Here is a 26,358-nt window from a genome sequence, read left to right on the forward strand (position 1 = left end):
CTTCCATCAGGCACCGGGTGGCTGTCAGCTCCAGGCCCTTAAAGGGGCAGGCACACACAGTGCCCTGCCACACCCCCTCATCTGAATGTGCATAAAAATAATTAAACAGTTTGACAGAGCAAATCCCTCTGAATTTGATTACTTCCTACCATTCCTTATGAACTCACCTCCCCTAAAACACAACCTATTTTACATAGTCCCAGCTTCAGGTCATATGTCTTCACATGTGCAGTTTTTGAGAAATCAAATTAACACTCCAATCTTGCAGCTCTTGAGCAGGCAAATCTCCCATCAGCTGTGGTATGAGTTCTGGCTCAAATGGGATGTTTCCTTATTTGATCACTACAGGAGCTGAGATCTTAATGCTCTTGAACTTTGGTGTCCCCCTTGAAACATTCTGTATGTTTTCCTTGGAGAAATAGAGATAGAAAAGGAGTTAAAACATTTAGTTTTCTGTTCTCGGCACTCGACAGTGCACTTTTCAGTCAGTGCTTAGTTGCCTTATATAAGTAACTTATAAGTAACAGGCCTGTCTAGTGGTCCAATATAACTATTTTTATTTATCTTCCCTTTATCAAGTACCTGATTTTCTTATTTTAAAAGTGAAACAACAAGTAGAAAGTCATTCCATCTATCCATTTGGTAGATCTGAGAGAGAAATTCAATGGTGTTTTTTAAATTTTTGCCTTCAAAATAGGTTAATAACAACAAAGCAACGTCTGTGGACTTCTGCATTGTCAGCTTTGACTTTCATAGGCCTTGAATGTTTCCCATTTGCCTACCCTTCATTATATCTTTCTCAAGTTCTTGACAGTCTTCTTTAATTTATTTATTTAGCATTTACAGTTTCGGCATGTTGTTTCAGCCATCTTAAGGCGATGTCATCACCAGTGTGAAGAGTTAGAAGGCCACCAGGTAGCATTGTAAGTGGACACAAGTCATGGTTTGAACTTGTCCACAAGGGCATTCGTTGTCCTTGTGGAGGCTCCATTGGTATAGATTTAAGGCACAGTGATGCTGTCCAATTAAAAAATAGTTGAGAAGTGTCTACTAATGGCAAGGCCAGTTAAATCCTGGTTGACTACTATAGGGTCAGAGATGATGTGGTGATTGATTGGTGTTTGTGTTGACCATTCTTTGTGCCAGTGAGGAAGGAAAACTCAAAGGGTTTTGAAAAAGTGGGCCATATTGAGCGTCTCGAGAGGAGCCAAGCTATTGGTAGGTTGAATATGTCTGCGTGCACTGGCAGCGCAGGATTTACTCCAGCAGCAGAGATGAGGGGGAGCAATGTTACCGAGTACTGGGAACCATGGGAATGGAGTGGGGTGCAATACGCCTGACACAAGATGCATTGTAGCATGCAGTTAAGTGTTCACTAGTTTGCTGTGGGATGAACAAGCCCATGCAGGTGCACAGTATTCTGCCAACTGAATAACACAGTGCAAGAGCAGATGAACATAGCATGGAGGCATTGGCACCTCAAGTGGAGCCAGTAAGTTTGGCAAGTAGGTTATTCCTTGTTTTGATCTTTAAAGCAGTTTTCTGGTGGTGTGATTTATAAGTTAGTCTGGTCAAGGGTGACTCCAAGATAAACTGGGTGGATTTTGAATTCAAGAAGCTGACCATTTTAAGAGATAGTGAATTCACAATTAGTGCTGGCATTATGCAGATGCAAACCACTTGAGATAGTCTTTGAGATATTTGGTTTGAGGCGCCATTTTAGGCAGTACTCTGATGTCAGTCTTATGTCTTGATCAAGTGTGAGTTCCATGCTTGGAAAGTCACAAGCTTGGGTGGCAAAGGCACTGTCATCAGTGTAAACAAATTTTTGTGGGCTGGCCGCAGGGAAGTCATTAACGTACAGGTTGAAAAGGAGAGATGCCAGTACTGATCCCTGATGGAGGCCATTGGTTTGATGTCTCCAAGAGCTAGTTTGTTTGGCCAGGTGAACTCTAAAGTGTCAACCACGTAGTAATAGTTTGACTAGATGAGTGGCCCAATGTGGCAGAATTCCTGATATTTTTGCCAGAAGACCAGTATGCCAGATAGTATCATGGGCTGCTGTTAAATTGAGGAAGACAATACCAGTCTTCAGGTTTTTCTGAAAGCCATTTTTAGTGAAGGTGGTTAAGGCTTGAACTTGATTGCAAGTGGTCCGGCCATGGCAGAATCCTGCTTGGTCTGGGCTTATTGCAGAATCAGTTACTGGAGAAGATACATTACAGAACTAATCTTTCAAGTGTCTTGTAGCAAACAGTCAGGAGGGAGGTTGGTCAGTAACTTGCTGCTGATTGTGGGTCTTTGCCAAGTTTGGGTAGGCCAATGACTTTTGCTCAGTGCCATGCTGATGGAATTCGTCCTTCATGTATAATACAGCTGAAGAAGAGTAGAAGCCAATGACAAGCTCGAGGACCGAGATGTTTCAGAAACTCTGGGTGCAAATTGTCATAGCCAGTTGCAGTGCCAGATTTTAATTTGCACAGCACAGTGTCGAGTTCTGTTAATGAAAAAGTTTGTGGAGGATCTTAGTTCTGAACATTTCCATGAAAATGATGCTATTCTTCATGTATTCTTCACTCAAAATCCTTGTTGTTACAGGGGGGAGGGTCTTGCCACTTCCGAAGGTGGCTGGTGATGGCATTGGCCAACACAGATGGTTGAGTTTGGGCTGGGGGACACTGAGCTGGGGACAGCGAATGAGGCCCCAGCTCCTTTGACTGAAGTGGCAGAAATTGAGTTGAGAAGTTGAGTTTTCCCAGCAGCTCCAATAAGCAGCATGAAGTGATTCAAGCAGGTGATCTGCGATATCTGGATTGCCAGATTTTTCATACTCATCTAGTAGAGCAGCACACTCTCCATCCAAGCAAGGAGTGTGCAGGGGTCAAAATCCTCTGGGAACAAAGGATTGTACTGCTTTATAAAGGGCATCACAGTAATGCTTACAGGCTTTGTCAACTGGGATATTTTGCTGTGGGGTGGCAATAGTGGGTCATTCAACAGTCTCCATGAATAGGAACCATTTGGCTTTCCTGAAGTTCCATCTGGGTTTTCTTATACATTTAATGACTAGGAGTTGCAGGCCATTGTAGATGAGTGATGGACAGCACTGGCCGTGTGGAAAGTCACTGAGACCAATGCAAGATGCTGGTTGTGGGTGGCTGTTGACTGTAACCCAGCATGTGTCAGGGGAGGAACCTTGGTCCCATATTGCTAAGTAGAAGGTGCCACACTGTTTAGAGTCATGAATCAGAGCAAGGTCATTACTGGATGTTCAACTTTGTAACAGGTCATCATCTTCATTTGTGTGCGAGTAACCCCAGCCTGTGTGGTGGCTATTAAAGTCACCAGCACATACAGCTGGGTGAGGGAGAGATGGAAGAGAGCAGTTCCCCCAAGTCTCACTTGGTGGTTTATAGATATTTGCAATAGATACTGAAGCTTCCAACATTTATGATTTCACAGTGATTAGTGGATAGAGTGTGGGTTGCCTCAGAAATGTTGCTACAGACATATGTGGCTCTCCCATATTTTGCATGAAGGGTGTAGCATATCAGATCAAAACCATTGATAGAAAAGTGACCAGTTTAGTCCTCTACTATGTGGGTCCCCCCAAGACAGGTTATGTCAGCCTTGTGGTGAATTGCAATAAAACTGAGTATGGAATGTTTTGCAGCTGAAAGACCCTTGACATTGAGTTGGAGGATTCGAAGTGCTGGGCCAATAGCCTGAAAAGCCATCTGGTTGGCTAGGAGAAACATTCTTGCTATATATAGTTGATGACTGGGATCTGACAATTGTCTGATTCAGTCCGCTGGTAGCATCATTCATTTCATCGGTCGTTTGGCTACTTGCAGGAGGTGCAACGAGGGTGCTGATGCTTGGTCTACCTTTAATATAACCTCTTTAATTTGGAGTCATATAAAGATTTGGCTACCTCAGTATGTCCAATTATCCAATCTAATCTAATCAATTTGTATATCAAAGAATTTAATAACAAGATCTCAATGGAGCGTGCTCACTTATCTACCCCATCCAAACACATGCTTACTCAACTTGCTAGCATCAGAGCACATTACAAAAAAGATCAACTCGATAGTAGGTCTGTCATCTAATATTTCTATTTGATTTTCCCCGAGACATTTTGAATTTAGTCTCTTGTCTTGTCTTGTTGTCTTCTTCCCCATCCTCCTATTCTTTTTTTTTCTCTTGAGGTAATATAAGTAGCTCTAGTACATGTGCTTATTCTCCATCACCTCTTTCTGTGTGTTCTTTCCAAACAAAAAAGCCCATTCTTAATGATTTAATTATCTCCATAATCATAGAGCAGAAATAATACCACATACTGAATATTTGCTCTTAATATACTGAATTCTGTTCCCCACAAAAGTTGCCAAATCCTGATAATACATGGTCATTTTTATAGTGATTTAAAAAAAAAAAAACTTTGAAAATTATGTCATGAACATGTTGATCATACAGCAAAAACTAAAGCAAATTCCTAGACCTGGCTTCTTGCATTAACTTTTGCTGGAATGAATGACAGTCTGAAAGTTTATGTGATATATGAGGTGCTTGATTTAGATTTGGGCAGTTTCTGGTAATGTAGAATGGACTAGAGTAGAAAAGGAAGCTTGATTTCGACACCACAATCTGGATCTCCAGTAGCATTTATTGGTTATTTATTGGTATTTCTTAAACAGACTTTGTAGAGATGTGCTTGGATGGGGAAGTGATATAATTCTCTGTTGAAATCATGTTATCAAATAGGAACCAGAACGTGGAATTTGAGAACGGTTTGCAACTGCAGTATACAATGATGTTCTATATTTCTGCTCATGTACCAAACTTCTTCCACCGGTTTGTCTGAGGATAGCTATAAAGCAGCAGTTGCATTTCATGTCATAAGGCCAATTACAAATTCTGAGTGGCTTTAGACTGCAACAAAAAGGCAGTGTACTCTGATGCAGTTTAAACTTCTGGTTCAACAGAGCCAAAGTGGCATATGCTGAAATGACAGAACTTTCCAGCAATTTGGATCATTTAAGTGATACATCAGGACAAGCTCATTGACTCCAGTGAGTGAGGAATTTGTCCCTGTATCTATTTTTTCACTCTCCTTTGCTTTTTCATTCTTTTATTAATTTCTAAACCAGGCTGTATCTCCATCTCCAATAAGAAACAGTCTTTATGAAAAGCCCCTATTTATGGATTGCCTCTCTATAAGTGCCTGCTGCATTCAGTCCTTCCACTTGGTATGTTACTTATATCATGTTCACCTGGAAATGAGCCAGAAAGTTATGAGGACTGAATGGAACTGTAGACCTTGGCAAATGAATGATCTTTACAAGCAACAGTGCCATGAATTCACATCACAAAGCACCCTTGCATTTGACATCATGGTGATGTAGTTATATAGTGCCAAACTATGTGATGGATGGCATTACAGTCTGAAACCACTTTGCCTTTTTTTTAATGTTCATTTTTATTTTTCGTAAGAGCCCTGTGTATGGAGCCATATACTGTAAGTGCCTTTGGTCCCAGAGGAACAGTCTTCCACCTTCAGCTTCCTCTGTGCAAAAATGAAGTTTATTTTCTACCTATGGGGACTTATTGCCATCTTTTATTTTCCCCGAGATTGAGGAAGGCCATGTGTGCCCAAAAGCTTGCAGAAAAGATAACTTTTTTGTGATTTCTTACTTGGTCTAATAACGGGTATCATCTCTGAACCAAGAGTTCTAGAGTTTGGGATTTCTTTTTGTCTCAGAGCAACACAGCTATAAATACATCCTTGGTAGTCTGTTGTTCTTCCTGTTTAGCATCTTAACTTGCCAAGCCTGTACTTCCCATATGGAGTAAAATAGGATATCTTAGCCAGCAGATGTTGGAACAGGGAAAAACTGTGGAATGCAAAAAGACTGAGAAATCATCAAGAGGGTCTGTGTGAGAAGCAAGGGGTTCAGACAAGAGTATGATAGGTTATGGTAGAGCTGGAGTCCTGTTGTACTTGTGTTACCAGATTTGCCCATTACTTTGGGGTGTGCTCATTTATTAGGGATACGTTTCTAGGGTCTTGGTAATTCTGTCAATGTGCTGCTTGTGTTACTTGTGTTTCTATATGGAGCTGTATATCTCCCTTCTGCAAGTCCTATCTTGCAGGACTCAGTTTCAATGGGACTGGGTTCCTCCAGTCACCAAATCAGTCATACACACAAACACACACAAATTAACGTGACACGCCTGACCCGGCCGGGCTGATCAGCATGGACAGGCTGATACCCTCATATGCCAAGAATCAGTTCATCAGAGCAACAATACACTGCAGTCAGACACAAGCACACAGGTAAACAGAATCCCTCTGAATCCAGCTGGGTGTCCAGCTGACACCCTCATGGGCCAGCATTCAGTTCATAAGGGCACGTCTGAGTCAAACTGGGTCAATCAGCCTGTACAAGCTGATCCCCTTATGTGTTTCAAACTCAGCACGTCCCAATCTTTGGCCTCTTGATGAGCAGACCCCACAGTATTTTTGGGCTTCACAGGGGCAGACCCCACAGTATTTTGGGGCTTAGGTAAAAGAAGCGTTGCTGCAGAGCACGGGAGGAAAGAGAAGCAGAGAAGGAAAAATATACCCAGTTACTACCAGTTTGACTATAAAAGTTATTTATTGCTAAACATATGAAATATATAATGGTACTAGTAGTAATAGACATGCAAAAGAAAAAAACAAACACAAACAATTACAATACTACCCTGGTTTCACTAAGTATTTGGGGAAACTTAGCTCAAGCTTACCTAATACAGTTCAGGTTCAGAAATTTATGCCTAGAGAGAAAAAAGAGAGAGAGCGCGCTGGGATCTCACTAGTCCAGGGTACTTGGGTTGCAAAGCTGACAGGTAAAGTTCATAGCACAATCCTTGAAGGGAGATGATCTGTTCTTCCAGCGTCCCAAGAACAACAGGGGATTAGGGAGTAACCCAAATACTTGGGAGCCAGCTTGAGATTCCTATGGATGGCAGATATACTGATGGGATATCTCTTGGTTTCTTCAGGAACAATAGATAGCTTGCAGCATCAGGATTTTGGATTTTTACTTGTTGTGCACAAGCCTCAGCTTAGCATGACTTTTCCAGATCTTACTATAGTCTTTTAGCAGACTTAAGATAATTATTGGGGAGCTCATAACCTTTTGTGGAGAGGACTTCCACCAGTTGTCTCGGAAAAAGCATGGCAACACCTGTGATTAGGGCTCCAACGGGCTGGACACTGTGATGAACCCTTAACCATTGTTCAAATGTTGCCCATACCCCCTCTGACTCGGTCTCTTGCCTCAGCATTCCCTAACCCGGCAACTGAGTTTTAATCAATCAAGTTTAAATAGGCCTCCCATAGTGGGACCGGGGAATGTACGGCCCGAGATGCCTATTAAACTTAGAGGTGTGTGTGTGTCTGGGTGGGGAAAAGTCCCTTGTAAAGCCAGATTAGAACTGGTCTGATAAATGCTGAGCTGGGTGTGTGTGTGAACATGGGTTGATTAACATTCAGAGCACAGATTCCCCATCATGCAGTGCTCCCCTGCTTCTCTGATCCCAGAATTCACTGCAGTCTCTGCTTCAGGCTTTCTGTTCTCCATCTCTCATGTAAATGAATGGTCATCTGGTTCCATCTTGGATGCAAATGAGACCTAGGGCAGTTGTTTCACTCTTGTCACCCTTATCTGGAGGGTCTTAGGTGTGTCTCTCACTGCATCTTAATCAGTTTCATTAATGTAGAGGAGGGGAGGGGGGTGAGTCCTTTGTGAGTCAAGCTGACTGCATCCTGTGCCAGGGTTTCCCAAGAACACAGAGCTGAGACGTAACACTTGGTAGGGTACTTGGACGATACTTGGTACTTGAAAGCTTGTCTGTATCCCCCCAGCTCTGCAGCTGGTTCAATAAAAGATATCACCCACAAAAAAAACCTTGCCTCAACTATCTGAGTCATTTTCTGGTTGAAGGGGTTTTATTTTATTTTTTCAGTTGGATCTCATTGTGCCATGAGAAACTAACACCCAAATATTGCAGAAGGAACACAAAAGAAAAATCAAAGGAAAAAGAACAATCCCTAAGTGTTGGTAACAAAGTCTTTCTCAGTGGTTCCCAATCTAATACTTTCTCTCATTTCCTCTCCCCCACCTCAGCTCCATTCAGCTGTTATCTAGCCATGTTCTCTTTCCTATAGTAGATAGCATTAGGGGAAGGACAGAAAAGGGATTTTGCTCATGCTTGTGAGATCTTTCTTACTAGTGCTTAAGACAGTGGCAGCAGTGTAGCCAAAGGAACATGATGACATGAAAGTGACCTTCCCTTCTTCACTTAGTACTGAAAATCTACACTACATGGTCTGCATTTGCGTAGGACACTGGACTTCTATTAGCATGAGCTGGAAATCCACATGCGGAGTAACTAAAAGAAGCGCATGGTGTTGATGAGAAATTTGCGGTACAGTTCTGATAACAGACTTTTGTTCTTGGTCCTTTACAAAGAGGGAGCCATGCTTACAATCACAAAGATGCATGCCAAGATTCATAGATACCCAGAGTGAAGCATAGCCACTTTGCATGTTATGCCCTATATTTTGCAAACTTTGTTCAATCAAAAGTTTCTGGCATCTGAGTACAGTGAAAATTTAATATGGGCTACTGTTATGTGAAGCTAAAAGTAATGTCACAAGGGAAATTTCAGCGGGACCCAAAGGAATGGGAAAGTTCCAAGATAAACATTGATGCTAGTGTAAAAATATCAAAAGAATAAAATAAAGGAAAATGGAAACCAAATTTTTAAAAAATTCACCTTAAAACAGTATCATATGTCAGTAGTTAAAATTCAAGCCTTCCCATTTATTCTTGTGCTCTAAATTGAACAATATGTCAGTTTCTAGTGATTTATGAAGTACAGGAAGCAATAGAAACAAAAGTAGCCCTGTTTGGTGTTTGCTTGCAGCACTTGTTTCAATGGCTAGGGACAAACACTCAAAAAGCTCAAGCTTAAATTGATTCAAACTTTGCAGGTTAGTTTAACCTGCAGAGATTGAACTGATTTTCACGTGGACAGAAATTCACTTTTGAATCGGGAACTGCAGACATTTGCCTGCAGTGGTTCAGGTTAGAAGCCTCCCTTCCCTTCCGCAGTGCTGAGCTGAGGGGTGATGTGGCCAGGCCCCGGCAGGATGCTATGATTAGGGAAGGGCTTAAACCACCACCTTGGCCTGCACATTCCCCAGCTGGGGTGGGCTTGAAGTGGGAGGGGGAAGCAGCTCTCACCAAGCCTTTTCCCCTGCTTGCGGCTCAAGGGGTAGGGAGTGTTGCCAGACCCTGGCCCTTGCTAGTACTCTGAGGCAAGGGTGTGGGGGAGAGAGAGAGGACTGCTTGTGTGGGGTGCATGTATCTGTTGATGATATTGAGCTTTTCAATCTCCGTCTCCCTGCTTCTTCATACTGTCTGCAGCAAACTGAAAGCACTCACAAGTCACATTCATTGCAAACTGGTCATTTTTCACACGTCTCTCTGTCCCCTGTTGAATACTGACAGACTGAGGCCTTTGAAGTAAGCCAGCAGGGAGCTTATCAGAACACAAAGCTTATCAGCCTATCAAGCCCTACAAAAGAAAACAAATGCATCTCTCTCATTAGTTTCAAGCTCTTCTTATCTGCAGGGTACATTTGCATTTGCAAGCCACTGGCTTCTAGCCCTAAGCAGACACGGTTCTGTCTGCCTTTGTTCCAGTGGAATTGGAGACACACACATAGACACATCTCAGCATTAGCTAGCATGGGGCGGAGGGGGCAGGGCATAGCCAGGTGCCAGCTGGGGTCTGTGTCGCTGGTATTGGCAATGCATAGGGGGTGCACACAAGTGCATGTGCCGCCCCTGAGATTGGCTGCCACCAGCCAAGGAGGTGGGGGGGGGCGAGAGAAGTGCTGGCCAGTGCCCCCCTTGAGATTGGCGCAGCTGGGGAGTGGGGGCATGGAGAGAAGTGCTGGCGGCACTTCTGGTTTTCCCAGAAGTACCGCTGGCAAAAAACAGAAGTGTCAAGGTGCTTCTGGAGTCAGCGATCAGCCCCTGGGGGACCCCTCTCTGGTCAGCAACCCAGTAACAGGAGGCACCAGTCGCCTATGGCTGGGGTCCATGCTGTGGGAGAGGGGCAGGAGGGGGGAATCCCTACTTGAACAGAAAATAAAGGGAGAATCAAGGGGAAGCCTGGCAGATGCTGCAGTCCTCCACCTCCTTCTCAGTCAGGTGGAGCTCCAGCTAGGGAGGAGAGGGACATGGCCAGCCCTTCTCTCTGGACCAGACAGCCCAGCCCAGCTCAGGGCTGAAAAGCATGCTAGGATACTGGGGGACTGTGACAAGTATCACAGTGATAACTTATCACAAGATAACTTAAACCAGGAAGGGGTCTGGGACAGAAGTTCCATAAACCGACCCAAATCAGTTAAGTCTGATACTACATTCAACCAGGTTTATCTTAAACCAGTTTCGGCCATTTTGAAACTGGTTTATGTGCATTGAACTTACGTTCTGTTACAGGTTTAAACCAGTATCTGATCACTTAAGCCAGTTTATGTGCAACTTCTGTCCTTAGTGAATGAGACTGATTGTGAGTGAGTCATCTGGATGCTGCCAATGTAGGAATATTTTTAATGAACAAAGAAGAAAGATTTAAAAAGTGTTTTTTCCATCATTGACTCTTGTGATTTTTAAAAGCTAATTCTCTTTTAAAACTTTATTCAGCAAGGCACTCAAGCAAATTAATCCCAGTTCAGCAGTGCACTTTAATACCTGCTTATGTCCTACTGCCTCTGACTTCAGGAAAACTTAATCGTACTCAAGTGCCTTGCTTCTGGTCAGTGAGGCTTGATCTAACTGTCATTGAAGCCAAGCCATTCTATAGTTTGCTCTGGGAACTGCATCAGGTCCCAGAAACATATGTGTTTGAACAGTGAAGCAATGACCATCTTATAAAAGAGCATTTTTAGTATGTAAGACACCTATAGTGTATAAAATGAACTGATGATCTCACAGTCCTGTCTGGTTCCTAAATAGCTATGTCTTCAGGCCAGATAGCACTTGCAACCAATTGGACAATGCATCTAAACAATTTAGGAATTTTATTTGAAACAGAGGACTCCATGTGTGTCTCCAAATGCTGAAAATTCCAGTTGGGATGTGAGGGTTGGCTGTCACTTCTGTTATCTTTTTACCTCTATCTTAGGTGACACAAGGCTAAACATGAACAGCTGTTAAGCCTTGATGGCCTTAATTATCCCCAGGTAGGCTGGTAACTAAGGGCATGTCTACAGGGAACAATGCGCAGCAATTATCCTAGGAAGAATGTGGCTGGATTGCTGCTGCTACACAAGCTAGTTTGTTCAGCGCTAGCTCAAGAAGCTCTTCATAGCACTCCATTGTGCCGTGCAAACTCTCAGGGTCCACTAGGCATCAGGCCTAGTGGTTAGAGCGGGGGTGTTGTTACCAGCATCCATATTCAGGGGGCAAGCCAAGGTCAAACTGGGGTTCACACGCCAAGCCAAAGGGATTACAAGACGTGTGGAGGTCAGGAGCCAAGCCGAGATCGAACCAAGGTTCATGTACAAGCCAGGGGGTTACCAGAAGTGGATGTCAAGAAGCAATCCAAGGTCAAACTGGGGTTCTGAAGATCAGGGACTGGGTACACGGGAAGGAATGCAAGAACAGGCACCAGGGAAATCACATGGATGAGACACACAGAGTGAGGCCAATTTGTTGTGCAGCAGGGGTCAGGTGCTGCCAGAGCTCCTTAAAAGCAGCCCTGGAGCCAATCATCAGGTGCAGCTGGCCCTGCTTAGGGGGCTGAGTATGCTGACCTAATTGCCCAGCTGCAGTGCAGAGGCTTTCCAAGGACCTACCCTAAGTAAGATGAGACTGAACAGATATAGGGTCATCTCACAAAGAGGACAGGAGTTTATAAATAAAAGTCATTTTATTGAGAATGGGAAGAAAGGAGAGTATCACAGAAGACAGCTGCAGGAGAGAGAGAGAGACTCCGTGCTTTGGAGAAGAAAACCCATGGGTACATTAGGGGACAGATACCAAATCTCCAAGACTGATGAGGAAAATGAGGATGGAAAGAATTATCAGTACCATATAGTTTATTGCTAAGAATGTATAGACACATACAGCACAATAAAGTATTACCAGGATATAATCAAAAATCCCATCAATGGAAACTGCTCTTTTGAACTATTGATAACAGCCAAAAACAATAGATGCTTTAGAAAGAAAAGGAATATGATGTGGCCTATACCTCAGGGCATTTCCACTAGATGTAAATGTATCCCTATTCATTCACATTCCTTTCAGCATTAGGCTATTTATGTTGGGTTAAATCTTTTTTAGTGCAAAGGTGAATGTGAGCTGAAGTAGCCTTGTTCCCTTTCAGTATTAATCAAAATTTCTTGTGCATCTGTCCCGTGCCTTCTGTTTGTCTCATTTCAGTGCTTCATTTCTTTCAAGGTGGGTTGCTATCTAGGCTATTTCCTAAGTAAAACTTCATTATGAATTAGAAATAATTTTATAGTTTAATTGATTCTTAATTACTAGATAAAGAACTGCTCTGGGAAGCCAGAATTCAAAGTTCATGGGGATTAATTTGGTTTTTCAGTTCAGGTTCTAAATTTTATTCCTTTTGATAAGTCTTCAGAAGTAAGCAGGGGGGGTAATGTTTTCAAGAGCACCTGGCCAAGGTAGCTAGCAATCACATTTTTAAAAGCAACTTAGGTATCAAAGATACAGATAGATGACTAATAAGGTTTTCAAAAGCATCTAGGCACATAACTCCTGTTGAAAACTAATACTCTTAAATGCAAAATGAAGAAGAAATTAAAAACTAGAGTTGGGTTTTTGACCAGTCAATAAAGTTTGGTCAAATATCAGTTAAAAATTATTTTAAAATGCTAATAGGTCCAAATAATACATAGAAAAAGCACAATTGTTCTATTAAGAAATGTGTGAAAAAGCAAAAAAAAATCATATTTCTGTCAAGAAATCTACAAAAAACATTTTTTTTTTTTTTTTTGTAAAATAGTTATTATCTTTGACCAGCCAAAAAATATGCAGTCAATTGACTGCCTTGTCAACCCTAGAAAAAACCTTTAAAAATCTGGCCCCAAGTCTCAGTTACTTTGGCTAAGTACAGACAGTCAAAAAACCCGAGGCTGAATTGATTCAGTCTTTGCAGGTTAGTCTAAGCTGCAAAGACTGAACCAATAAGCAAACGAATAGACATTCACTTTTGATTCAGGAAATGCAGCCACGTGCCTGCTGTGACCCAAGCTGGACACCAGGGGCCGCTAGAACACAGCTCGCTGGCATGTAGCCAGCATGGGCTGTGTGTTTGCTTCCTCTTCCTGCTCTCTGAGATTTGCAGTCCAGAATTACAGTAGCAGGACTCCGCAGGGCTGCTCATCACTTCTTCCTGCTTCCAGGTGCCTCTATAATTTGTAGTCCACAGTTGTAGCCAGCGCTAAGTGAGCAAGGCAGGCCATCTCCATACCTGGAGGGAGTGGAGTTTAACCCCCTCCCTGGCCCCAGACCCCAGCAGGGGTTTGCCTGAGGGGGGTGGGCAGTGAGCCAACCAGTGAGGCTAGCTAGGGAGCACAGGTGCAGGGCCAACCCTCTTCTCTAAAGCAAACAGCACAGCCCAGCACAGCACAGGGCTGAAAAGTATCCTGGGATACTGGGGAACTGTGATTTAACTTGAACTGGGAAGGGATCTGGAACAGAAGTTTCATAAATCGGTTTGACCTAAATCAGTTAAGTCTGATACTACATTCAACCAGGTTTATCTTAAACCAGTTTTAGCCATTTTGAAATTGTTTTGTGTGCACTGAACTTCTGTTCTGTTACATGTTGAAACCAGTTTCTGATCACTTAAACCAGTTTATGTGTAACTTCTCTCACTCCCCTTTGGGACTGAGGTTCTACCTACTGAGCTTCAGTAAGACTTAGGCTACCACAGGCATAAGCCACTTGTGAAACTTTTTGGTGTTATCTTTATGTAAGAATTTTGTTAAATCTGAAAGACTCATAGTAGCCCAGGTCTGGAAGATCTTACTACAGTGAAAGGAAAGGAAAGGAAACATTTCTTCTGTAGTCATAAGAGGTGAAAGGCCACCTGCCTTTCTCATCATGCCTTTAAATTTGCACACTGAGATGATAATATGCAAGTTGTGATTTCATTACCAATGGGAAAAGAATAAGTCATGGAAGATGATAATTCTTGCAGCTTGTATAATGCACAGTGCTCCAGGCATACCTAAACTACACAACGTTTCAGTCCTACTGGGGCCCCTACTGGAGCCATCATTCCATGAGCCCAGATGCCTAATGGAAGGGCCTCAATCCCTGGCCCTCCTTCACAGGCATTCATTATTTCATTTGATTCAAGACTTCTAGTCTCTTCATGTGAATTTGGAGAGAGTTCACAGGCACCACTCTGGAGAAAGTTTCTAGAAAGGGCTGGGAGTGCCCCCAAGGACATCTAATGCCACCTTCCTTATAATCCTTTTACCTTAACTCAGTCACTTTTACAACCCATTGTGAAATTCAGCTGTGATATCTGAGACTTCCTGTAAGACACATGTTAAATATAAGAAAGAGCCTAAGCAGAATTTGCATTTCCAAGCTCTTACATCCCCGGTCCTCAGAGGAGAAGAAAAATTGCTTTATAAAGCTTAATAACAGACTAATTAAAAGAGCCTCTGGCTTATCTGTGTTAATATCACAATCTGATTTTTCATAAAAACTTTTTCAAAATCTGAGCCTTGAAAGGGGTGGATTTTCCAGGATCAGTTAAAAGCCAGTTTATTGTCCTGCCCATATCAAGGTTTGAAGCTAATATTCCATTAAGTATCCTCGGTGTAAGTGCTGTACCCATTTTGGCAGGTCTTGTCCCAATTTCAATTTTGCTTTAAAGGTAATGTCAGAAGGGGCACTGGAAGTCAAATGCTGTTTCCATTTCAAGCCAGGTAATATCCTCACCCTCCCAAATGCCTTCAGAAAATGAATTATATTACAAGTCCAATGTTAGCTGCTGATTATCTGTTCAAAGTAAGCAGTGGTCTATTCCTCTGAGGTTTGGTAATTTCCCTTCCCTTTGTTTGAAGAATATTGGCAAATATTTTCACATCTGGCTTTATGTATTAAATGTCTCATACAGTGCCTAAAACAAAGCACCGAATGAAAAAAATGTATCTGTATAATGTCCATTCTAGCTCCTGTCCCATTTTATGAATAATTGTTGCAAGTTATGGAGGAAGCTCCTCCACATTTTAAAGGTACTAAATACTGGTGTTTCAAGAGCTATAATATTTTGTCTGCACTTCTAATTCCATATGGACTAGGTTTCATTCCACCTATGGGACAAGTGGACAAGTTACGTGTGATTTTATTCTACCCTGTTCAAGACCCTGAAAAATCTGTCCCATCTACTTTTGTAACACACCACCATCCGAACTTGAGCAGGGTGGAACAGGATTGCATTTGTCTACCTAAATCCACCTGCATGCCTAATACCAGTAACGGGAATAGAAACTGGTCCTATCTATCTAATGTTGTTTCTCCTAGTGCATTTAGGTTTCTGAAGTAAAACATTTGGAAAATGCTTTGACGGTTTTTCATTATTCCTGAATACAGTCTTTTCCCTGATGCAGAAATGATGCATTTAAGACAACATTAACTTGAATTTTGTCTCACCTGTAATATTGTATTACCTGTATTCACTAATTAGTGAATTTCTAACCTGCAATGTGTGTTCTGTGTATTTCACTGTGCTATTTTTTTTCCGACTATTGAAAACCATCATACAGCATCAACAGAAGCTTTCAGGGCTCACCCAGGACAAGCTAAGCTCACCCAAGGCACTGAAGCCTGTGGAATGCTTCTTGCAAAACCCAGGAACCATATAATCATTTGACACAGGGTTTAGAGGGTGGAGGGGCTGATGTGTTTTTTACCTATCACCCATAGTGAATCTGGATGGCAAGATAAAGACAGCAGAATCCTCAAAGCTGTCTCAAGTAATATGAATGCAAACTCTTTCTAGTGACATTTTGCTGACTTCCATCTGAAATTTGTATTTATCCCTTTGTGTATGTCATTGATTTTAGAGACGAGTATGAAGAGGATGGTTTCTGCCAGCCATACAGAGGAATTGCTTGTGCAAGGTTTATTGGGAATCGAACAATTTATATGGAGTCTTTACATATGCAAGGTGAAATAGAAAATCAAATTACAGGTGTGTAAAGACTGTTTGCTCCTCCTTTACCATACATCTTTTAACAGAGAACAGCTAGAGCGTTTTATCACCAAAACCATGTTTTCCTGTTTTATCTCTTTTGCTGCCTCCTTGGTTGCTGCAAATATCACAACAGTAAAACTTAATCAGGATGGCTGCATTGCATAATGTTAGTGGAGTGGGTCAGTTCAAGCATGCAAAGGTTTTTAACTAGCTGTACGTCTTTCATCTTATTATGTAAGTATTTTTGTGGGGATGGCTCACGACTAGACTCCTTTGCACTGTTTTTAATAGCTAAGCAAGGCCAAACTGGAAGAATGGTTGTTTGAGAGATTGCTAATGAAACCCAGGGGTGCTGAAGAAAGTTGTGTTAGTAATTCAACAGGTTGCAGGGGTTTAGGTTGTAGCCGTGTTGGTCTAAGGATATAGGCAGACAAGGTTCAACAGGTGGCATTCTTGCCTCTGATTCAAAAAAGGACGGAGGCTTCAACTTTTGTTAGGGGTCATTCTTCTGATAGAAATGCTGTAATTTAGATGAGACAGTTAACAGAGATCTCTGACCTTCTTGTAAAGATGTCATGGTATTTTAAAAACGTTTTTAGATGTGTTAATCTTGGCTGTTTTCCAGCCGAGATAATTGCATTCCAGGATTTTTATTCCTCCTGCAGTTTCAGTTGGATGAAGTTTTTCGTTTATTTTCCTGAAGTGTTGGGCAGGATTGCCATGCACTTTTAAAACTGTGGCTCACATTGTACTACATTAATAGCCAAAGTGATCTGTGTCTGTATAGCAGTTCATATGCTATATCTGTTTAAGTCTGAACACTGCACTTGGATCTCTTGAAATAAAAATTGTTGAAAGAAGCATACAGTGTTCCATAAGACTAACTGCCCTTTTCTATGAAAAGAAATTGAAGAAATATTTAGGTGATTTACAAACCAGCTGGGAAAAAGCAACTTAACTACAGGTTGCTTTTTGTTTTGTTGGACATGCTTAAAACGAATGAAATGTTGAAAACAAAATGTAATTTCTCTGCGGCTGAAATGAACATTATCAAATTTTAAGGTATTTATCATCTTGTATTTTTAAATATACGTTTATCCCCTCTGTTATATAACATTCTGAAAATAATAGTTCCTTGTATTTCCTGGGAAAAATTAACTTGTTTGCCTTGCTTTGTACGTGTTTGACAATGGGAATTTACTGAAGTAGGGGTTATGCTGTTGAGCTCAATGCACAGGAATAAGCATCTGTCATAGTAAGTGAAATGCTTTTGTTTGTGTTACAGCTGCCTTCACCATGATTGGCACTTCCAGTCATTTATCTGATAAGTGCTCCCAGTTTGCTATTCCTTCGCTGTGCCACTATGCTTTCCCGTACTGCGATGAGACCTCATCAGCTCCAAAGCCCCGGGATCTATGCCGTGATGAATGTGAAATCCTGGAAAATGTTCTGTGTCAAACAGAGTATATTTTTGCTAGATCTAATCCAATGATTCTTATGAGATTAAAGCTGCCAAACTGCGAAGATCTTCCCCAGCCAGATAGCCCAGAAGCTGTGAATTGTATCCGGATTGGAATTCCTATGGCAGATCCTATAAATAAAAGTAAGTGAAAGTTGTCGACTTCACACAAAAACCATCATCAGTGGGCAAAGGTTGTATCTAATTGCTCTGTGCCTGAGACTCTGAGTTAGTTATGGGCTTTGAAAATGCACAAATATTGTTCTCTCAAATTACCAGGCTGTTAGAAGATTGCGCTTGATTACACCAGAACCCACAGAAATTCAGAATGACTTGATACTGTACTTATTTTTTGTCTAGTTTCTTAGTTATGTCTCAAATTAGGCTGATAGCAGTTTATGGGCTTCAGATCTTCTTTCATGAATAGTAACTAATCAACGCCTATTTTCACGTGTAACATTTTAATATCAATAAACTTCGGAAGTTATGATCTTGCAACCCCCAGGTATGATATCCTTCCCTCCATAGTACTGTGTACATAGTGGAACTGCTGGTGTGATTAAGGACTGCTCATCATAAGTAAGGTTTGCAGTATCAGGTTCCTTGGCCATACTTGTCTAATAAGGCATAATTACAGGCATTTGCTGGAGCTCACTCTTTTGATCAGACTGGTTATTGAGTTACTACAATATCAAATGTTTGTGTGTCTGAAATTGTCAGATAAAAAATTCAGGGCCCACAAATTATCTCTCTTCATATCAAAAATAATAGATGCAATTTAGCTTCCCACTGTAGTTTTGACTTCTCTCATGTATTTTATATTAAAAATACTTGGAGTAAGCTGTTTTCATTACTGCAGCATAAGCTTTAAATCCTCCCAGGAATGTAATGCAAAGCAGGCCCGGTGTTATGGCCACAGCAGATTGAGAGCCCTTACTCCTAAACTGGATTTCCAGGCCTCAGGCCAGCAGAGATGTGCTCAGTGGCTGGGAGTTTAATTAGGCAGTTTCAAGGCAACCAGCAGCTAGGATGGCTGGTTGACTTCTGACTCACTTCAATCAGCTGTTGTCCTGTTGTTTTTCAGATCACAAATGTTACAACAGCACTGGAGTAGATTACCGAGGAACTGCGAGTGTGACCAAGTCCGGACGGCAGTGCCAGCCATGGAATTCCCAGTATCCGCACACACACACTTTCACCGCTGTCAGATACCCAGAGCTCAATGGGGGCCATTCTTACTGCCGCAATCCCGGAAATCAGAAAGAAGCCCCATGGTGTTTTACCTTAGATGAAAACTTTAAGTCTGAGCTCTGTGACATCCCAGCATGTGGTAAATACTAAACCTTTCCATTTTACCCTGTTTTGTTTTTAAAGGAAAAAAAAGTCAGGAATTACTGTCACATAAGTTCTGGGTAGCTGGGCACAGAATGGTCTTCTTGGATGCTTTGGAAAGGAAGCTCTTGGAAAGAAGACTGCGTACAGTGTTTGCAGTAAAGCCACAGCATCTGAAACAGGAAATTCCCTGCCAAGGGGAACCTTACAGTACCTGTGCATCGGATTATTAAAGCAGAGGCTTGAAAGTACTCTGCTAAGAAAAGTTACTGAAATTAAGCTCTTGTGCTGAAGTACAAGTTGTTCTATTGTGATTCAGGCTCAACATTAGGAAAAACTTCTTTATAGTCAGGGTGCCCAGATTGTGGAATAAGCTCCTTCCAAAGATGGTAAAATCGCCTACCCTGGAAATCTTCAAGAGGAGACTAGACAGTCACTTTGCTGGGGTCACGTGAACCTGTTATCTTTCCTGCTTGGTGCATGGGGCTGGACCCAACGATCTTCCGAGGCCCCTTCAAGCCTTACAATCTATGAATGTCATGTTCAAGAACAGGGGTGGCCAATTTATGGCACAGGTGCCACAAGTAGCACGGGCAGCCTGTGTGTGTGGCACATGGCAGATTGGAGAGGGACAGGCAGAACAGTGGCAGACAGGGAAGGAAACAGAAAGCAAATCAGACAGAGAGCACAGGGAAGGAAGCAAAAAGCAGAGCAGCAGATCAGGTAGGAAGCACAGAGCTGGGAATTGAAAGAGCAGTTGACTGGGCAAGCGAAGGGGATCACTTGGGGAGGGTGCAGGGGTAATTTTTGGCACATCTGCTGAAAAGGCTGGCCCGACTGTTCTAGGGTTTCAGTGTTTCCTTAAAAATTAATGTCATCTCTTAGTGCAAGTAAAATAAAATAACATAATATGTATAGTGGATGCTGCTCGTTTGGAATGGGTTTAATAAACGGTAATCTGGCTTAATGCAGTTCAGCCTTTGTTTTAAAAATGGGGATGGTTTTGCAAAATCCTGTCAGCTGGGTTTTTGGTATTGGTTTTGCAAAACTTTACCAGACAGATTTTTATTTCTGAAAAACTTGGAGAGTTGAGACCTCATCTATCTGCTTGAGTGCTTGAGGTCTGAGGGCAACTGAGAGGAGGATCTGACTAACTAGCTCCCATTTTAGTCAATCTTTATTAAAAAGATGTTCTGAAAAACAACTTCAAATGACCCCCAGGTATGTCCTGGAGGAGGCACCCAACAATGTTCTAGGAAATTTTAGTAGCAGGTTTCATGCAATGATGATGTTGTCCAGAAGCCAGGGCAGTAACACAAACTTTGCTTTTGGAATGGGGGTGCTTTCTAATGATGTTCCTTGGTAGTCAGTTCTGAGTTAAACTTCATTTTGGCTATAGTCACAAGCAGTCCTTAGGTCAGACTCTCCCACACAGTGGGCATGTCTACACAAGATGCTTACTGCATATTAGCCTATACAACACTGTATAACACTGTGCGGTAGTAGGGTGTCATGGTAAAAACCGTGCTAATAGATCATCAAATGAGCTTTGGTTAAAGTGCCCCATCACCATTTTTCAGTGCAGGGATGCTGATACACATGATGCTGGAGTCTGCTGGAGTGCAGTAATTACCACAATCGAGTCTGCTCTGATGCACTGTAATTACAGTGTGTCAGAGCAGCCTCCCTGCATGAGTATAGGCACCCATGCTGACTGACTGCCGGGCATGCTGAATTTGTGTGAAAGGTTTTTTATGGCATGTTTAATTTCATTGTATTTATTATATAAGCAATATGGGAATCTCAAGCATGAGAGAGGTGGTTTTATTATTTTAAATATAAGTAAATATTGGGCGGCTATTTAATTGTTTGATTGTTAATGTTCTTTGGCATTTTTGCAAATGTAAAATGCTGTGTAGGCAGTTTTTGTTGTTTTTACACTGACTGAAAGAGCCAATTTGGACACATTTGTAAATGTATTGTCCACTGTGCCTAATGGGAAGTTGCTTAGCTGGGAAACCAGCTTAATTGAGTTGTCTCCCAAGGAGCCAATTTGAGCCTAATGAGGCTTCATAGCAGTAGCCGCTCCTTAATAGAACTGGTCATTTCAGTTGATTGGGACACCTACAGGTGATGAAGTGATGCTTAACTGCTTAGGTGCTGTCTGTTTCCTTCTCTAATAGAGTCTTTGAGTGCTTCCTCAGGCTGCCGCACTGAAGTCTGTGATTTGGACATATGTGAAATATAGAAGAACAGTCCAAGGGTGAGGCTGTGTAGAAAGGCCTTGCAAGAAGGCAGAGTGTGCAGAAATGAGGAGGCTATTCTGGCGTGAACCAGCCTGACAGAAAGCACAGCCAGTTGTTCCGGATGGCAAACCCCTTCACTATGCCCAGCAACGCTGGAGATTTGCACCTGCCCACGGTCTTTAAATAGAACTAGTTACACTCTCTTGCACATGTAAAAGCATTGCTATTTATACCCCATCCTTATGACCTGGCAACCAGAACCCAGCTACAGGAGGGGTTGCAGTCCAAACATGGAATGTGGATAGGAGAAGAGCAAATCTCTCTAAGCAGAGAAACCCAGTCAGGGAGGTGAAAGAACTAGAGTTGTAGGTGTTAGTGAGCAGCGGCACCTGGTTGCTGGAGGGAAACAGCAATTGGAAGAAGGGGCTGGCGTTTGAGATGGAAGCCCCAGAATGATTTTAGTGGAAGCAGACCAAGACAGAGCTAGCAACTGGGCAAGGAGAATGCATGCTCCAAGATACAAGAGGTAGAAAAATCAGAAGCATGGCAGGGGAGAACCAGGTGCCTAGCTACTCAGACAAATGTGAAGTGTGTTTGGTGGAGAGGCATAGCAGATTTAAAGTAGATGCCTCCAGACGGAAGTAGAAAGAAAGATGAAATGCATCTAAAGAATAATTTGCATGTTATTTGTCCATCTCTGTATAGGACTCCACTAATGACTATTTAGCTCTCTACAGTGTTTGAACTATTCAGTGCAGGCATTCTTTAAAACTATAGCATTTGTAGACGACACTTTAAAGCAGGTTTAAAGAGGATTAAATGCCTTTTGCATTGCTTTAATGGCATTGCTGTTTGCACATGTGGCAGTGTATTGCGTGTTAATTCCAGCCGCTGTAGCACTTTCGGTGGCATAATGTGCCTTAAATGACTTTGGGACGTAGCAAATGACTTTGGAGTACTGAAAAGTAAAACACCTCTGAGGAGTTTTAGTTTCTCAACCCTACAGCCACAAAGGGAAGCATCAGGCCCGGTGCAGCTCAGGGGCTGTGCAAGCAGCCCAGCAGCAGCCTGGGAAGGAAGGTTCCACGTAAGGGGGGCGGAAAAAAAAGGTGAGCCTGATCTGTTTTTTTCCCACCCCGCAGAACCTGCCTGCCTGCCTGAGCTGTGTGGGTTCCTGGTGCTTCCCTCTGTGGCTCTAGTACCCCCTGGGACCGCCTGAGCTGGGTGTCTGTGGGAAGGTGCCACCTGGGGAAGGGGCACCACTGCTGTAGAGGGAAACACCACCCCCCCACACGCAGCTCAGGGACTGCTCTGTCCACCAGCAGTGTGGTCTCCCTTTCCCACCACTGGGGAGGCAGGTAAGGATCAGGCTCCAACACAGGTTCTACATGACATGGGGGAGTTACTTTGCCCTAAATTGAAGGGGTGTTTTTAAAAAACCACCCCTTCAATTTAGGGAGAATTAAACCCCTGTACAAACCCCCATAGATACTTTCCTTTTGTTTTGTTTTGGTTTAAACGTTCCAGACCAGTCAGCCTGTCTGAACCCATTACGTGTCCCCAGATGTAATCATAGATTTCATAGATTTTTAGGGTCAGAAGGGACCTAAGTAGATCATTGAGTCCGACCCCCTGCCCTGGGCAGGAAAGAGCGCTGGGATCAAATGACTCCATCCAGGTGCTTGTCCTGTCTTTTCTTAAAGATCTCCAGGGTAGGGGAGAGCACCACCGCCCTTGGGAGCCAATTCCAGATTCTGGTAAACCTTACCGTGAAAAAGTTCTCCCTGATGTCCAATCTAAATCTGCTCTCTATCAGTTTGTGGCCGTTGTTTTTAGTTACCCCAAGGGGCGCTGTCATGATGAGGAGTCCTCAGGAATGGCCATGATATCCCTAGGGCTCCGTGACCATGACAGCTCCGCCCTACAGGCTCCTTCTAATCTCACCTGCCACGTCTTGCTGCTGGTAAAAGTAATAAATAGGGAGACTGCCCTCGAGTTACTGCTCAGTCACGGTCGTGATGGACCCCCTACACCCTGCAGGTTATTGGACCCTTTGATGGGCCCCGCCTTCAGTAGGTGACTCACGAGACATCCCAAGCATTATGAGCTAGATGCATGGTTCCTCAACTTGCCCTTTACTACACCCCATGCCTCACAAGTAGTAATTAAACATTGTCCCTTTTTATGAGGCCTCCATCTAGCTCATCCTCCTGTTGTCACTAGGCCCTGGGCCCTTGTAACTGTGCCATCTGGCACTGGGGTCTCTACCCCCCCTCCCGGCACTGGACCCTCCACAGCCCTGTCACTGCACCCTCTGACACTGGGGCTCTATGTGGTAGTGTGCCCCAATGAGGTCTCCTCCGCCCCAATAGCCTCAGCCTGGTCTGCCGGGGTACAAACAACAACCAAAATATGAGCCCCTGGGCTATGGTGGAATACAAGGGCAAATTTCTCCCCAAGCATTAAGTACCTCACAGCCCAAGGAACCTGATGAGCTCCTGGAGCCCCATTAGTCCTATAGGCAGCATATCAGGCAGCCACAGCATCTCTGGGGAGTTCATCACTGCAGGAACTCCTTCCCAGCCCTGGGGTTTGTGTGTCCTTCCAGTCCCAGCCCTGGGGTTTGTATCCAGGGCCCTGCCTTCTTCTGGTCAGCTCTCCAGGTGCAGGTGTAGGCTAATTCCCTCATTAGTCTGCTGCCATGGCAACCTGCACCTGTGGGGGCTCTGCCTGGCTCCTAGGGCCCTCTCTCTAGGCAGTTTCTGCCCTTAAAGGAGCCGGTACCTTAGTGCCCTGCAACAGGCACCCTGGTAAACAGAGTATCTCCTATTCCTTACTGCTCCCCTCCCCCAGTGAATTTGTAGATGGCCACAAGATCCCCTCTCAGCCTTCTCTTGCGGAAGCTGAAGAGATCCAGGTCCCTCAGTCTCTCCTTGTAAGGGCCCTCAGTCTCTCCTTGTAGGGCCTTCCCTGCAGTCCCCTAACCATATGAGTAGCCCTCCTCTGAACCCTCTCAAGGTTATCCACATCCTTCTTGAAGTGCAGCGCCCAAAACTGGATGCAGTACTCGAACTGTGGCCTCACCAATGCCGCATAGAGGGGAAGTATCAGCTCCTTAGACCTGTTTGTGATGCACCTGCTAATGCATGATAGCGTGCGGTTAGCTTTATTTATTACTTTGTCACATTGACGACTCGTGTTCATCTTGGAATCTACTATGACTCCAAGATCCCTTTCTGCCACTGTGCTACTTAGAGGGTCATCTCCCAATTTGTAGGTGTGCTGGCAATTCTTTCTCCCTAGGTGCAGCACTTTGCAATTATCTTTGTTAAGCTGCATCCTGTTCTGTTCTGCCCATTTTTCCAACCTGTCCAAATCTGCCTGAATCCATTCCCTGCCCACCCGTGTGTTTACTTTGCCCCATAATTTGGTGTTGTCTGCAAATTTGGACAGAGTGCTCTCCATACCCTCATCCAAGTCACTGATGAAGATACTGAACAGCACGGGTCCAAGGACTGAACCTTGGGGGACCCCACTGCCCACATCTTTCCAGTCCATACCGACCCATCCACCACCACTCTCTGGGTGCATCCCATAAGCCAATTTGCCACCCACCTGACCATGTAATCAATCAAAATGTCTCAGCCAAATCTGACTTGCATGTATTCCTAGGTGCTTCAGCATCCTGTGAGATGCACACAGGAGTTATATGTGCAGCTGACATTAGCATTGAAGAGAGGTTACTTGCAGAAGCCTCCTGTACACCAAGGGGAGTATAGGCTACTTTTTAGTAAGCCAGTTATAAGCTACACCCCTCTGTGGCTGCCAAAATACAGAATTAGAAAATGATTAACCTTACATTTAGCACCAAATAAGCAGCATTCATTTAATGATGCATAGCAGCCACATCCCACTTGGGAAAAAGAAAGGCTTTTTTGGTCTAGCTCATCTCATTTTTAACTCAACAACTGTAAAATCCTTACTTGAGAAACATACTGTATGGCCTCTAGCAAGTGTCATGCCTACTGGGAATACAGGAAATCTGACACTAATAGTGTGGATAATTGTTTGCTGGGGAGTTCAAAGGTGTTCTTCAAAGTTTGCTTTGTACCCTGCAGCGACAGTATTAATTTGTACATAATCAGACTCTAATCTGTTTTGGGAATGCTCTTGCAAAATATCAGGCTATCCTATGGATCACTGTGTACCTTTGGGGTCCCCAGGTTTGAACCAGGAGAGGCAATACATTTTAAAAGCATGGGTGTTTCATTGTGACTTCAAGAGATGTGGGGTCTATTCCCAGCACTGCTATTGAGTGACTGTGTGATCTTGAGCAGGTTACTTTTTCCTGTTCCCTCTTTTTTCCCTCCCCTCCAGCAAAGAGTCTAATAAGAGCATCTAGACTTTGAAATCAAAACTCTGCTGCAGTAAAGTTAGTGGCAGCTTTTTCATGTATCATTTGCTGGGTTAATAACATGAGAGAACTTCATGATTCTTCTGAAAGTAAACTAGTGTTTTTGAAGCATATCCAGTACATAGAGGAGTTCATTCTTTTGCAGTGCATATTTCACATGTAATTTGTTTTTCACTGTTTTCACCTTCTTTCTTCTTTCTCATTTTTCTGAAATAGATTCTAAGGACTCAAAAGAGAAGAATAAAATGGAAATCCTGTACATACTGGTGCCAAGTGTTACCATTCCCCTGGCTATAGCCCTGCTATTCTTCTTCATCTGCATCTGCCGTAACAATCAGAAGTCTTCCTCTCCTCCAGTCCAAAGACAACCCAAACACGTCAGAGGGCAAAATGTAGAGATGTCAATGCTAAGTGCATACAAACCAAAGGTAATTCTGCACCTTATTTCTGTCTCATAAATTGCTCTCTCTAAAAGCCCAGAGTAGCGTTCATAGTATCATAGTGCTTAGGGTCGGAAGGGACCTAAATAGATCATCAGGTCCAACCCTCCCGCCCCGGGCAGGAACAAGTGCTGGGGTCATAACACCCCAGCC

At 43.2% G+C, this 26,358-nt stretch overlaps 1 protein-coding gene across 1 annotated transcript in view; it reads left to right on the forward strand.

The window, feature by feature from the left end:
• Positions 1 to 26,358, forward strand: part of ROR1 (receptor tyrosine kinase like orphan receptor 1) — a 73,692-nt gene that overhangs the window by 38,160 nt on the left and 9,174 nt on the right. The window contains 4 exon segments of the mRNA XM_025191179.1: positions 16,184 to 16,311; positions 17,600 to 17,917; positions 18,858 to 19,103; positions 25,982 to 26,193. Coding sequence (XP_025046964.1) covers positions 16,184 to 16,311; positions 17,600 to 17,917; positions 18,858 to 19,103; positions 25,982 to 26,193 — 904 coding nt within the window.

The sequence above is a fragment of the Alligator sinensis genome, unplaced genomic scaffold (assembly GCF_000455745.1).
Source record: "Alligator sinensis unplaced genomic scaffold, ASM45574v1 scaffold558_1, whole genome shotgun sequence".
Taxonomy (NCBI): Eukaryota; Metazoa; Chordata; order Crocodylia; family Alligatoridae; genus Alligator; species Alligator sinensis.